At 41.7% G+C, this 14,946-nt stretch overlaps 1 protein-coding gene across 1 annotated transcript in view; it reads right to left on the reverse strand.

Annotated features, from left to right (window-relative positions):
* The window catches only part of AFG1L (AFG1 like ATPase), a 504,970-nt gene that overhangs the window by 377,074 nt on the left and 112,950 nt on the right, over positions 1–14,946 (reverse strand). Inside the window, exon 5 of the mRNA XM_085611205.1 lies at positions 1,922–2,052. Coding sequence (XP_085467331.1) covers positions 1,922–2,052 — 131 coding nt within the window. The remainder of the gene's footprint in view (positions 1–1,921; positions 2,053–14,946) is intronic.

Here is a 14,946-nt window from a genome sequence, read left to right on the forward strand (position 1 = left end):
GGCCTCACCCAACCAGGTTTATGAGACACCTTCAAGCCTTGTCAGCACACTGGAAACCCCATCGACTTGGGGATTTTCCTTAATCTCACTAATAAGCAAGACTTAAAGCATTTCAAAGCATTCAGTGCCTCCCGAGATCATCTTCCGATTACAGAGAAAATTTAGACTTTGCATTTAACACTGCCTTGGCCCTTTTTCATTTTTCCTACTGCATGTGGGAGAAACTGTGTAAGCTTCAATGAGGGGAAAACTTTGCCGCTTTCCTGATCTTGGTCTTAAAATAATCTGAATCCATTAATCCTGCTCGGTTTGTTGGTATAAAGCATACTGCTACATAAACATACATGTAATAGTGCTTATGATTCACTCAAATGCATTCATGTTTGAAACAGAAACACTTCCACCACTATTTGACCCTTATCCCTCGAGACACGGCTGTGAGTAGAAGATGACCCTTTACAAGTCCTACATATATTCTATTTTCACCACCTGTTCTACAATTACTAGAAACAAAACAATACCCTTCCTCTCCATATGAAGATAATGTTATTTAAAAAAAATGTATTTGCAAGTTCCTTAGCTGTGTTCAGAGCTAGGCTGACTCAACCACGCTCATATATTATGAATTAAAAGGTATTAATCCATCTTCTATCCTAATATAAGCATGCCCAAGATCTCATAGCCTTAGTTATATTTCAACAACTGAATATTTAAAAAACACAAAAGGTTCCATTTTGGCTGTCTCAGTGCTGAGAGTGAGCAAGAATGGACTTCAAAAGGAGGGAGGGGGGATACTCTAATAGAGGCTGAAAAAGATTCTTGTACAAGGTTTAAATGAAGGACGAGCAGAAACCTATTACTGTTTAAAGTGCCCATCTTTTCCAAAGAAGAAAGATACCATGGTTATTATAGTAAAATAATTAATCATAATCCTTAAATTCTCATACAAACCACAGCTACTTCCAATATTAAACAGAATTCCAACAAACCTCACACCCACCCTACAACTAACCGGAAAGCAAGGACACTTGAAGCAGATAAACTGTCTAATGATGCAAATACTACTAAACCACCAACATCCCCTTCTAAAAAACTAACCAATGCACCTGATTGAAGTGGCAACTCAAGTTATCGGATAAAACTTGTATTTGGCATTCACCGATTATAGTTTGGCGTTCAACACCATCAACCAACAACTGAATCATTGGAGACATCATTCTCCTGTGGCCACTCAGCAAGGCTTTCCTGACCAACAAACTGCAGCAGCTAATGAGAAGCTCTGGCATCACCAGGTAGGAGGATGAGATGATGATCCATCTATTGCTGGATCAACACCAAGGCATGATGAAGAGTCATCACAGAGATTTTTGAAAGTAAGGACCCAAAATACAGTAAACTAATTAGTCACAAATAGAAGCAAACAGATGATGCTTAAGTGGGATGGTCACAACTGATAAAGATGTTGACACTGCCAAATTAAACCAGAATCTGCTCCAACTACAGGGAGGAGTTACAATCAGGAGTCAAACAGAATAAGAGGAGGAAACCGGCGCTCTATTACCCCAACGGGGTCTTATAAATGTACTAATGAAACATGGGAGTCTTTTCCACTGCCCTCCTTTCCTTAAGGACGCTCCCACCCATTTTTATTCGTTCTACTTAAACTTAATTCTCACTTGCACTACAAAATAACAATCTAATATTCTTATAACCAGCTGAGGTTTTTACGTAATAATCACTTTCAACACTTTTTTAAAAATTTCTGTTTTTTTCACGATATCTGATTATACTTTGGTTGATAATTTGCAACTGTTGTATGGAAAACTCAAATCACAAATCGCCAATGTTAAAACCCAAAAGAATCACAGTTTTAGACAAAAGGTGTACACATGGATAGCACTGGATACAAGATAAAGATTACCTGAAATTCATCAAAGCACAAAAGGCAGGCTTCCTCACTAATTTCTTCGGCTATCGGTGCTATTGGGTCATACGATTTGGCCATAAATCCTGCTTTCCTCTTCGGCAAGGTCTGTTTCAGACGATGTATTCCTGGAAATGTGAAGGAGAAAACACACACCTTATTTGAAGTAAGAAAAAATTAGTGTGGCCCAACCCTATAACAAACGTATAGAAAGGTGAGTAAAAAGAACAAGCATTGTGCCATAAATACAACCATAAAAACAAACGAAACATGTCAAATTTCTTTTGACAGCCTTGTTGGGGGAAACAGTCTTTGCAACGCGATTTTTATATCGCAGTGCCTTCACCACACATTTGTTACCTTGTATTTGTTTAGCACATATAGGCCTTTACCACGCATTTCTTTACTTAAGGTAAGTATGGGGGGCTAGAGGGGTCTCCACCCAAAAAGATAAAAAATAAAAATATACACACACACATATATATTTAAACGTACCTTAGTAATGAAATTGAAATTCCTGAAGTTTAGAGGAAAGCCTGGTAAATCTCGATGTCAACGTCCTACCCAGTGGCGGTGCGTCCTAAGGGGGGGCGTTGCCCCACTAATGCTACGGCCCCATCGTTCTACTTCTGACGCTAATTGGCATTAGCATCAGAAGTAGAACACGGACGCTGAAGGGGGTGGGGCTGCGGCAGCACTCTTTGGGTTGAGTGACAGCGGACAGCGCAATAGGGCGCATGTTCGTTTTTGGGCTGATCATTTTTACGATCAGCCCGAACATGCGCTCTAGTCTTCCCCTTAAGAGACCGAGGGTTGCTTCATGCGCAGCCCCCGGTCTCCTAACGGGCAGGGAGTATCCTTGCCCTCCCTGCCCTCAGCCAATCCTGGCGGCGGCGCTGCTGGAGCAGCATCTGGATTGGCTGAGAGTCAGGGGTTGCCAGCCACTCACGAAAGACGCTGGGAAGGCGCCATTCCCATTCCAACACACCGGACCCCGGCCCAGGAGCAGACAGCAGAGGCGGCGCGGACCCGCCTGTTCAGGTAAGTTTAAGTTTGTTTTTTAATTAACTTTATTTTTAAACCCCTCTCCGGCCCCCACCCCCATGCGACCATTGCGAGCGACTGCCCATGTGCCCGGGGAAGGCTACTAATTCGAGCCAAATGCGGAGAAAATGGAAGGGAAGAGCAGATGGTCCGAGGGGCTTCAGGCCCGGTCTGGGTCCAGTGGGAGATTCGACACTGACCTAACCTGAGCGGGGCTCGTGCTGGCGCGCGGCTCAAACTCCTAGTTTAACAAAAAATTAACGTTGGTCCGAACCTGCAGCTACAGGGTTAGCGCACGCTTTTGATCTCAATACCTCTTCAGAGGCGCTCGCTTCGTCAAGCAGTCCTGTCTCCGGCGGCTCGGATCTCTCTCCCTGAACACGCTGCCTGCGGGTGATATTGACAGGGCGATGTACTTTGTTCATTACGTGGCATACAATCCCTGGATAGATTGTAGTAACATATGTAGTTTATTGGTTGCCGATCAGGAAGGGAGAAGAGTTAAGAGTTTATATAATGCGGCATTGCACAGTCGATTATTGCACAAAGAATACCCCCACCCCCGAACTGCCGCTGGACATTTATTTGACAAGGTGTTAATATGCACAAATGCACTATAGACATAATTACACTCACCAGTTGGTGCAAGGCGGGCTGGAGTTATCCATTGTTTTAGTCCATGGCTTAAACCAAGAAATATTACCAGCTGCCTCGCTCCATAGGTTTTCGGGTTTCTGCACGGAAGCCCAGAACACCTGGTCATAGCTGGCCTGCAGGCAGTGACTGCTCAAGAGAAAAGTTCCAAAAGCAGGGACCAAGTGGAGCAGAACACAACGGTCCGCGTGAAAATAACACGGGAAACCCCAATGATTTTGGCGGCTGAGTCCGAGGAAGACAACCTGGCTGCTCTGTTGCACTCGTAAAAGTCAAACTTTCAGTCTCCTGCACATATGAAGCAAGCAGTGTAGAGTCTCAACTTAGTGCGTGCTACAGACTTGGTACTTTTTTCTGCATATCTGTGCGAGAAGAGTCTTTCTGGACAACATGTTTAGCATTGAGGAGGCTTGTTTTTAGGAGCAGAAGGTATTTAACTGGGATGTAAAAGTCACAAAAAAAATTGTTAGTGAAAGTTGTAAGAACCAATATCTCCGACCATCTGGGCACCCATTGCATTGCATCCTCATCATTCCTTTATCCTGAAGTCCCCCTGCAGTGTTACCCTTTATATCTTAGCTTTTGGTTCCCCGATCCCCAAGGACGCCTAAAACTGCTTCTTAGCGGCACCCTTGATGTTTCCTAAGGTTAGTAAGGCCCTCTTTTGGCCTGCCCACTCTCAAGGCTTGCCTGCCTTACCTCCTTCGTCAAGACTGGCGGCGGTATTTGAGGTCACGGGGGTACAGAAGCTGAGCCCAGGAGTACTAACGTGAATGTTCATAAACCTGCATGACTTTTGTAATAAGGGATGTTTTGTGTGCAAATATCAGAACAACTCTACATACATGTGGTTTGCAATTCTATTTAATACACTTGCCATTTGCGGTTACACTTGAATGATTACAAATACCTTTTGTGATGAAACAGTAGGCGAAATAAGTGGGACGGCTGATTTCCATGGAGAAACAGAAAGGCCTATTCCCACTCACCTTCTCTCTTCCTTCCTACTAGGGAGAGAGGTGTACAGCGAGAGACACAGACTGGAAGAGAGGCAGCAGGGAGAGATGTCATGTGTACAAGGAGAAATACAGGCTGGGAGAGATGCAGACTAGAAGAGAGGCGGTAAGGAGAGATTTAGGTAAAAGTTTAATAACTTTTCATGCTCAGCTCTTTTACCAGGAAGTCAGCGTTTTGAGTGCGAGCTAGGCATGAGTCCGGGCCTCTGCTCTCCAGCTCTCTTAATCTTAAATTCCACCTGCTCTGTACACCGCATGTGAACAGTCAGCCAGTTATTTTGGGGCACCATTTGCCCACTCTTTTTTCAAAATATTCTAGGGGGAGAACCCCCCGTAGTGAAGTACGACAATTGTTTTACGCCTCACTACTTTCAAATGTCACCATCCACCACTGGTCCTACCTCTACCTGGTGACAACATATTAACCAGGGGCTTATGATGTCTCACAAACTCTTTGTCTCCCACAAAAACATCCTTAAATGTTCTGAACCCCAAACATAAGCCAGAGGTTCCCTCTCACCAACAAAATGCGCTTCCCAATCACACAGAATCTGAGAACAATAGGACAAATCCACCAATTCCTGCCATCTTTCTGTAACAGAACTGCCACCAAATTACGATTGCTGGCATCAACAGCAACTATGCATTCCTTCCCTTCAACAAAACGTTTTAGTTATAGAGTGGTGACTATTGCTTTATTTAGCAACTCTAAAATATCCTCTTGTGCTTTGCCCCCAAAAAATGTAACTTTTTTTGTTAAGAAGACATCTTAATGACCCTATGTTAGAAGCATAATTTTGGATGAACACTGAGTAAAAGTCAGGTAGGCCCGAAAATGCCACGAATTTTATCGTAGGATATGGCGCTCTCTCTATAGACTCAATAAGACAAGTTTTAGATTTAATCCCAAAACTAGAAATCGAATGTCCTAGAAATCTACTTCTTGTTTCCTAAATTTACACTTGGATACCTTCAGAATAACTCACTTCTCCTGTACTGCAGTCAATATCCTGAATAAATTCTTGTTATGTTCCCTGATACTTTCACCAAAGACTAAAATGTCTCTGAAAGACCAAAGCCGCATTGACAACACCAAATAGCATTCTAGGATAACAAAACATCCCTTCAGGGTGATGAATGTCATAGAATACTTGAATTCATCATCTAAGACAACCTGAGGATATGCACAGGACAAATCTAATGTAAAGAAAACAGAAGTTTCTGCTAAGGCGGAGAGGGTGCGAGTCTAACCGAATTTCATCAATTTAGCTACAGATATCTATGCATAACCTCAACTTCTCCTAAATTTTCGAATGATATTACCACATGAGAAACCCAAGAAGATGATTCAACTGGCTCAATAATCTACTTAGTATCAAGTTCATTCAACATTTCTCTCAGTCTGCTTCTATATGCTAAAGGAATATCCCTCACTTAAAGTTGGATAGAAGAAACATTGTTTTTTAGAATAATCCTGTATTTAAAGCCTTTGCATTCCCCAATGCACACACAAAAACTGGGTTACATTTAAAAAAAAAATAATAATAATACTAATAATTGTCATCCTTACAGAACGTGGACAAATTATCCAATTTATCAATTTCGGCAGAAGAGAAACACTGGCGGATGAGCTTGGGGATCTAGTTTGTTTCCCATCTCCTTCTGTTGGGGCTAACCCATTAAAGACTATCCTTTCACCCTAGTATGTCTACATGAAAATTCCATATCTGACAAAAAGTACTCAATCAACTTAATCTTTTAACCAGTATATCCACCAGGAGCAACATCTTGCAGACACAGTTTCTTCTTGGGTCAGTTTTTTTCAAACACAGTCTTATATAATATGGTGAACCATGTACATAAATAGAGAGATCCTGCCCCATTACCATCATCTACAATTAGCACAGCCCCAGGGTCATGGCAAAACTATATATATATTGTCATTGTTATCATTATCTACTGTCACCAAGTGCATTTTCCTCTAGTCAGAACTTGTGCATACTTTAGTGAAATGCCTTTTTGCACTTGGCACAGATTTGATCTATTGCTGGGAAATTTTTAAAATTGACAATATGTGTTTAACTACCACTTCTGTAACATTAGCTACCACATCTGTAACAAAAGGCATTAGCTCCTCGCCATCCTTCCCATGTGCCCTTAACGTTCCTGATTTTAACCTCATTACATTTCTTTTGTACAATATTAACTTGTAATTTTGAACCCCCCTTAGCTCCTGAATTAATCGTTTAGAAAGTTCAATTTTTTTAGCCATTACAACACCTGCAATTAAATACATGTCAGCAGAAACCCATAGTCTTTCTTGAACCTTGCTATTATTTTTCATAAGAATCTGATCTAGTAAGATCTGCTCATAGTTAATATGTTCAGACTTACATGAAAATGCTAACCATTTTAATGCTGAAACCTATTCTTCAATTGTCACATCAGTACCCTGCTTGTGTTAATAAAACTTGCAGCACACCATAACAGTATTAGTTTTCCTTACATAATGCATGAGCATCTTCTTAGAAGCATGCAGACAGACATCAACATCCCCAGGTGGTACTAATGGGGATAAATAACAACATTCCTTTAAACCATATCCTCCCAAACAATATTGTAACAAGGATAACTTCCTTTCAGCTGAACAAGTATCATCTTCCAATACTTCCACAAATGCACGGAAAACAGCTTCCCAAGTTTTCTAATTCACTACAGGCTCACCAGATGAAGGTAAAAATGCAGCTGGTGGAACAATGCAAGACAAAGTAAAGAGTTATTTGCTGAAACAGTAATAATAAATAAATGAACAAACAAAACAATTAGACACTGTTGCCCAGTGAGAAAATACATGAAGTAATCATTGTTGTCCAGTCCTGGATGCAGAAATGGGCTCAATCCATTGGAACATAATCTAACAAATAGAAAAAACACCGATTTCATCAAGGCAAATGTTGTTTACCCCTTGGTTTGACAAACAATAAATAGTGCACACACAAGGAGATGATGGACGGAGCGCTGAAACTTTTCAGACACTCACCCCCAGTCACAGATCTGGGTTGAATCCATCCTCGTTCTTTGGCTCACTTCGCCACCCCAGTTCAGACACAGCTATATGCAAATCAGTCTTGACCCTGTGACCTCATGGGAACAGTCCAGCCCGAACTGAGAAGCCATGTCTTCCCTGGACCAGAAACAAGCATCTTGGGACCGGTTTCGGGCTAACAGCCCTCATCAGCCAAGCTAGCTTGAATCCAGTGGCAAAGTGAGCAAGGGACCCACGTCTGGGCATACCCAGCCAACTTAGGGCGAACAAAGCAAACACAAGGAGATGATGGACGGAGCGCTGAAACCTTTCAGACGTTCACCTCCAGTCACAGATCTGGGTTGAATCCATCCTCGTTCTTTAGCTCACTTCGTCACCCCAGTTCAGACACAGCTATTTGCAAATCAGTCTGGCCCTGTGCCTCATGGGAACAGTCCAGCCTGAACTGCCACGCCATGTCTTCCCTGGACTGGAAACAAGCATTCTGGGACCGGTTTCGGGCTAAATTGTGTCTGTTCCCCTCAATAGAGTTAACTTGTGGAACCAGACATGGCGAGTCTTATTTGCTGATGATATTTTGTTTTCCCTATTCTATTCTTTTCTATGGTTCTTATTTAGTGAGTGCATAGCTACCAGGAGGCCTCTCAGTGCTAGAACAGGTCATCCTAATGCCAGCTAGCCAATAATACAAAAAATGTAGAGGCAGATTTTCATGGTCTTATGAAAGGACAGCTGGCATAGTTCCAAAGGGAAAGAATTTCAACGCTTGGAGGCCCGATAGGCGAAAGACCAGCCTCCCCAGCAAGATCTTCTGACTCTGGGGACCTGCAGCAGGTGGGCAGAGGAGGATCTTAATGACTTTCCTGTTATGTAAGGGCTGGTTGGCGATCTTAACAGAGTGGGACCTCTCTCATGATAGGACCTATGCAAGATGTAGAGAGCCTTAAATTAAACACGCTGCTCCACTGGAAGCCAGTGGGGATCATTCAATGCTTTATTAGCATATTGGGGCCTGCGATGATTAGACATCCCTTCACCTTAACATTCTCAAAACTAAATGTTTTCCTACCAGCCATTCTGGTTGAATTAGAGGATATCAAACTAATTATACTAAGTCAGTGGGTATGGGACTTACCGATAATAAGAAGTTCTCAACTGTTGTCAAATCGTGGTTTACTTTGGACCAAAGACCTGATTAAATACTTGGGCATTAACCTACCTAGATGTACGAAAGAAATAAACAATTCTAACTTTTTGGGTCTGTTGAACAAACTTTTTAAAGACTTTTAGAGGTGGGGACATCTGAAAATACCTTGGATTTGGATGAAATAATGATCTTAAGACAATATATTTGGTGGACTCTGATGCGAATGCCCGAGACATCGCCCACTAAGAGAAACATTGTTCTGAGTGACAGGAACTTTGAGTAAGCCCTTTCGATTTGAGGAAGGCATTTTCGTATGGATTAGTGGTTTTACAGACCAATGTTTAGGAGTACATAACCTACTAATATAGTTTAGATATAAGGATACAGGTGGCAGTTAATACACAGCAAACCCACCTCCATCTAGTACCCTACTCCAGTTCAGGACTTACCAGGTTCGAAGATAGGAGCAGTAGGCCCTGGAAGCCCCACCCCTATGCCAGAAGTGAAGGACATGCAGCTCAATACTAGCGTCCTTTTCTCCGCCATCCATATTATCTATGCCCGGCATCTTCCGGTGATATAAGAAGTCTCGACCCTGAATATCGTTGTGAAGGAACAGCAGACCCATGATTCCGAACACTCTGCTTCAGTCTAATAACATTTAGGCTTGTAGTAGGGCAAAAACTAGAAGCCTTTCTCTGGCAAGGGAAGAAACAAAGAGCCAGGAGAGAGAGACTTTATCAAATAGTGGGTGATGGGGGGGGGGGGGGGGGGGGTTCACGAGAGACTGGGCTTTCCCCACTTGAATATTACATATGTGCATCCTAGATAATTACCAGTGTTAGAATAGTTCTCCATACCCATGCAGAGCCCAAGAACTCTTATGTAACAGGAATGCTCAATATTTATTTCTCATATGTCCTAAAAATATTGCAAATGATTACATCATCCTCTTAAGACGACAACACTATTTTCAGTAACCAACCTTATTCATATTCAATGTACTGTCTGCTATTCGGATTCGAGCATGTAAATGTATAAAAAGATCCAAGGGTGGAGAACCCAGAGTTCTATCTTAGGATCCAGCACAGGAGGATTAAATTGCACTGCAGGGATGGTCTATTGGTAATGTAATACCTTTATGAAAAAGGCCAACTTAGAGACTGTAGTAACTGTAGATATCTTTTCTACTTATAACAGGGTGAATAATTGCAATTGTCCCATCTTCACTGTTGGACTGGGAGTCAGGAATTTACTGCAAGGGTCAAGAGACACTTTTAAAAAGGGATCACTGGTGAAAGAGGTCTCCCACTTATATAAGGGCATTTTTCCTTATAGAAGAGATCTATAGACCCTCCCACAATGTTGAGATAATTAAGAGACAGAAGTTACTTGTCAAATTCCAGAAGACACTTTGTGTATTATTTGAGCAATACACGTGTGAAATATAAGCAAAACAATTATAAAAGAATAATACAATAGTTTATAGCTTCATTTCACCTGAAGGTAATGCAGGAAGTTTGAGAAACTGGGGGAAAGAGTGTAGATGCAGAAGTACTCTGGCCCACATGTGGTGGTTTTGCCCTCAAGTATAAGCTTTTAGCCAAAAATTCCGAAGCTTGTTACTGGCATAACTGGTCTTTATTTCACTCGATTCCCTGAGTCTACTGTTCAGATACCAGCTATGAGGGAGATTATCCATTGATGTCACATCTGGGAAAGATGATCACAATTCATACTTTTAGCTGGCAGGTTAACCAAAGGGCAGGTCTAGAGGTCTTCAGACTCTCACCCAATTAGATAATGATTGACGAAGATGTGCCTCTTAAATGCAATGGAGAAAATGGCAGCAATGGCGCAAGACAAGATTGCAAAATATAATAGAATACGTTCTCCCTCAGTACATATATAAACTGTGTAATTTGTGACTTGTAGGTGGCTCAGTACCGATCAGAGTCAGTTTGTACAGGGGGAATATCAGAATCAAGTTCTTGCTTTATCTGGAAAGATTAAGTAAATGAAGATTGACAAAGATATCTTAGCTATTTATCACACATGACATAGTCCACCTCATATAATCGATTTGGCAGAAACAATTAGAAAGGGTCTGCAAACGTTTGTGTAAAAACATTTACTTATGTTCATTGAAAATCATCCCAAGCTAGTAATATTCGTTTTGTAATAGTAACCACATTAGACAAGATTACATTAGTGGCCACCATATACAAGATGACTAATAGGGATCACTTTAGAGCGTCAGGCAGAGTTGCCAGCAATAACGTAAAAAAGGCTTTGACAATTCTGAATGGCTTTACATGGGTAATACTTTACATCCATAGCAGTAGTGCTGTTGGCTCCAAGGTAATGATGTTAGTAATAAGTCTCTGAAACTCCACTATTCATTACTAAATCAGCAGCTTTAAACATATTATGGAAATTCATCAATTTTTCACCAACTATTACCTAATGAGTTCTGAAAATACACACATTTTTGTCTCAAATGGAGACTCTCAATTTTGGTATGCATAAATTAATTTAACCAGCAAAAGCTTCTAATGTAGTCGTGTTGGCTACGCATAGGAGAGGTACCAGTAGCTGAAGGGCTACTTGTCCATGCAAACTGAATTCGAAGGTCTTTGTCTAAGGTTACAATACATGAGGAAAAGATCTTTGACAACATCTGCATGATATTCTTGTGCAGAGCATTAAACAAAGTAGTACTATGAGAAAATAAATAAACTATGGAGACAGCAAATATTTTGTTTAGAGTAAATCTTAACTGTCAGACTGCTCTAAATTGTGATGAACACCTTCGCATTTCTAAAAAATAGTGATAATTCTCTCAGGAAGGCTTTTGAAAAAAAGTGCTGCCTCACAGACAAAATAAGCCTTTTATTGGATCCATGAGTGATTAAGCTGATGAGTGACCAGATGGGCGGATGAGTGAGAGGATTGCTGGATGAGTGAGTGAGTCAGTAGATGAGAGTGAATGGATGAGTGAGTCAGTAGATGAGAGTGAATGAGTAAGTGGGTGAGCAACGGGATCCTTTCACATTGTCTCTCCTTCCATGACCACCCCTCTTCACTCAAGTCCTGCCTAGATACCTGTCATATTGTGTGCTCTAGTGATTTACCTCTCCATACCATGGCACAATATATCCTGGCTTCAACAAATGTACCTTGCAAACTATACCTAGGTAAAGCCTGTATCATGCTTTGCTAATTTCCACGTACTTATTGGTCTAGTCCACCTTGATGCCTCCAGTAAACTATTTTACTCTGGTTACAGCCTGCACAATGACTTGTGAATTGCAAGATCCCTATCTATATGTCAATCTGCATGTCTCTTGGTCCCAGACAGATTCCTTGTTGATGGTTCCTCTACCTTGTTGCATCCGTTGAACAACCTCCCCTCCACACCTGCGTATCGTCTAAATACCATCTGTGGATAGCGGATTTCTTGCTTCTAGTTGCCATCAGATATGCATACGGTCCTTCTTACTATCCGCATTACGCGACACAGGCATGTTATTAGGTCATCATTGTTCTAAAAAAAAAAAAAAAATGGCCTTCAGTCACCCACTGTCTGTAAGCCCTGGGAAGAGCAAAGCTATACTGCGGTTAATTAATTAATTGGTACAAATATAAATACTCCTCTCTCGACTTAACTGTGCTCAATGCACCAGCATCATCACACGTCTAGTCCACATGAACAGCACCCACATCAACACACAACTTTCCACTATAAAAGCTCATTTGCCTGAGTAGTGACCCCTCTAAAGTGGCCTGATCCGGCATATCACTGGAGTATACATCTCGAAAACCCATGATCATGCTAATGTTCTCAGTGCCTATATTAATTTCATTTCTATTACATACAGCTACACTGCTAAGCTGCTATATTCATTCAGCAATACAGTTGGACTACTGAAGCACCTTTCTAGCAGTCACATGCTCAGATCTACATGTAATCCACACATGATACACTTTTTATCCACACATGCAGGAACCTGCATGTGTCAGGAAGTGAGTTAACATTGCTTCGGGCCATGCTGGAGCAGCAATGTCGGGAATGATAATGAAGAGGCATTGCAGAAAGTGCTCATAGGTTTAACCTAGCCGCTTCTGCGCCATCATTTCATCTCAGATAATATATCTCTACACAAGGGGTACTCTCTGTCTGGCTCCATATCCTCATACTGGGGATCCGATTGTCCTTACACCCAAAAACTTGGTGGGGATAGAAGTTGCCTTTTCTGGATCTACCATATGGCCATCAGCAAGTGCATAAGAAGCAGAACAAATATGTATGCAAAGGTTAGGTGACAGTCCTTATTTACTACTTTTGACCTCTTAGAGGAACGGAGGCAAAGTGATTGATACCAAACAAATATGTTCATGTGTCAGAGCAGGTGATTAAGGATGTTGGAACCAATTCATAAACAGGGTAGTCGTGCCCCACTTGACATAACGGATTCATAGAATGCTAACTCTATGGCCATGACTGATGCATTCCTCTCCCCTTCGCTGCAATTGAAAATGAACAAAATCCACAGCCTTGTGGGTGTATGACAGTTGGTTACTAGCTCAGCTACATTGGAACTTCTCTGGGGGCACTTGCAGCTGCCATGTTCCAAAGTCCCCCAATCTTCACTAACCAACCCCTACCTCCTCCACCACCACCACCACCACCACCACTGGTATCTCTCTCGACTACGAACAATCCAATGGTTTATGTTGTGCTCTTCAGGCAACACCACCATACTTATGTGACCAGATAACCAAGCACAACTTCCTTTTCTATATCCCGCTCTGGCTTTTGCTGACAAAGAGGAGATTATCAGTTAGTACCTTGCCTTCCTAACTATGGCTGACGTTACTGGAGATATTGTTACCTACTCTTGCCTGATCATAATTTACTGAATATCAAAAAACTGAAAATCATAAATTAAGGAAAAGGAAATACAAATTAAATTAAAACTGAAAAACACAGAACACCCAAACTCAACTGCCCTGAATGCTTCAAAAACACTCTACTTTCCCTAGTCTGTTCTCCCCCTGCATTGTCTCATCCATGCTCTCTCCCACTCCGCCCCATACACTTTCATCTCTATCTGTAAGAAAGTCTTGCAGTCGACACCTCCTTAGCCAAAACCATAAAGGAAGAAAACTTCAGGAAGAAGTTTAAAAAAGTCTGAATCTCAACAAACTCCCTGGCATAATTCAAAATTTTCTGAAAAGAAATGCAAGTATTAGAAGGGTTTAGATTTACCCTTAAACTCTGTCAGACGTAGGATTTCGAATCAGCTTCAACCTTATCTGAATCTTTACATGGGACACTGTCAATCCCATTCTTTGGAAAATTCTCAGCCCCCCACACCCAACTACGGGACAGAAATTCACAAAGTTTTCAAATTGTGCCCAGAAATCCACAGAGACAGCCCAACAACTAACAAACTTTCTTATATCTTATCTAAGCTTTACAGGATTTTATTGGACTGAAGAGGCGGATACTTAGCAGGGTATCAAACGGGGGCATGGTGATGCCCTGGGGAGATTCCCAAGTTGCCAGTGTACCTAGCTGGAACAATGATACTGAACGTTGCTTGCAACTCTACGTACTGTCAAAGGAGATAAAGCCCTGATGAAGTTCCTACTGTTTATGGAACGAAACGCGTTGGCTGGACAGTGTATGTAAATAAAGAAAAGACTATGAAAAAATAAAGGTTTTGATACAATAAACATGATTGGACTTCACCTGGTGCACCTTCATATGCTTTGCTGACCAAGGATCTGGTACACAGGGGCACTGAACAACGGCAGGTGCCAGAGGTTTTGTGCACAGGACTTCTGAATCTTCAAAACTAAGCGCGAGGTGCAAGCTGGAAAGTCCGCATTGGGTTCTTTCTTATTTAACTTTCTTATTGCAGTCCATCAGAACCATGGCTTTCCCATCCTTGTCCTTCTAAGACCTCTCTATTTTTTCAACATTATCACCCACAGTACTACTCAACCGGCACTAGTGACGCAGCACTTCTCTTAGCTGTCTAAACAATCTTTCTCAATTTCCTGGTGTTCACAACTTGCATAGAAGCTCACCCCTTACAGTTAGCAT

This window comes from Triturus cristatus, chromosome 6, assembly GCF_964204655.1.
Source record: "Triturus cristatus chromosome 6, aTriCri1.1, whole genome shotgun sequence".
NCBI lineage: Eukaryota > Metazoa > Chordata > Amphibia > Caudata > Salamandridae > Triturus > Triturus cristatus.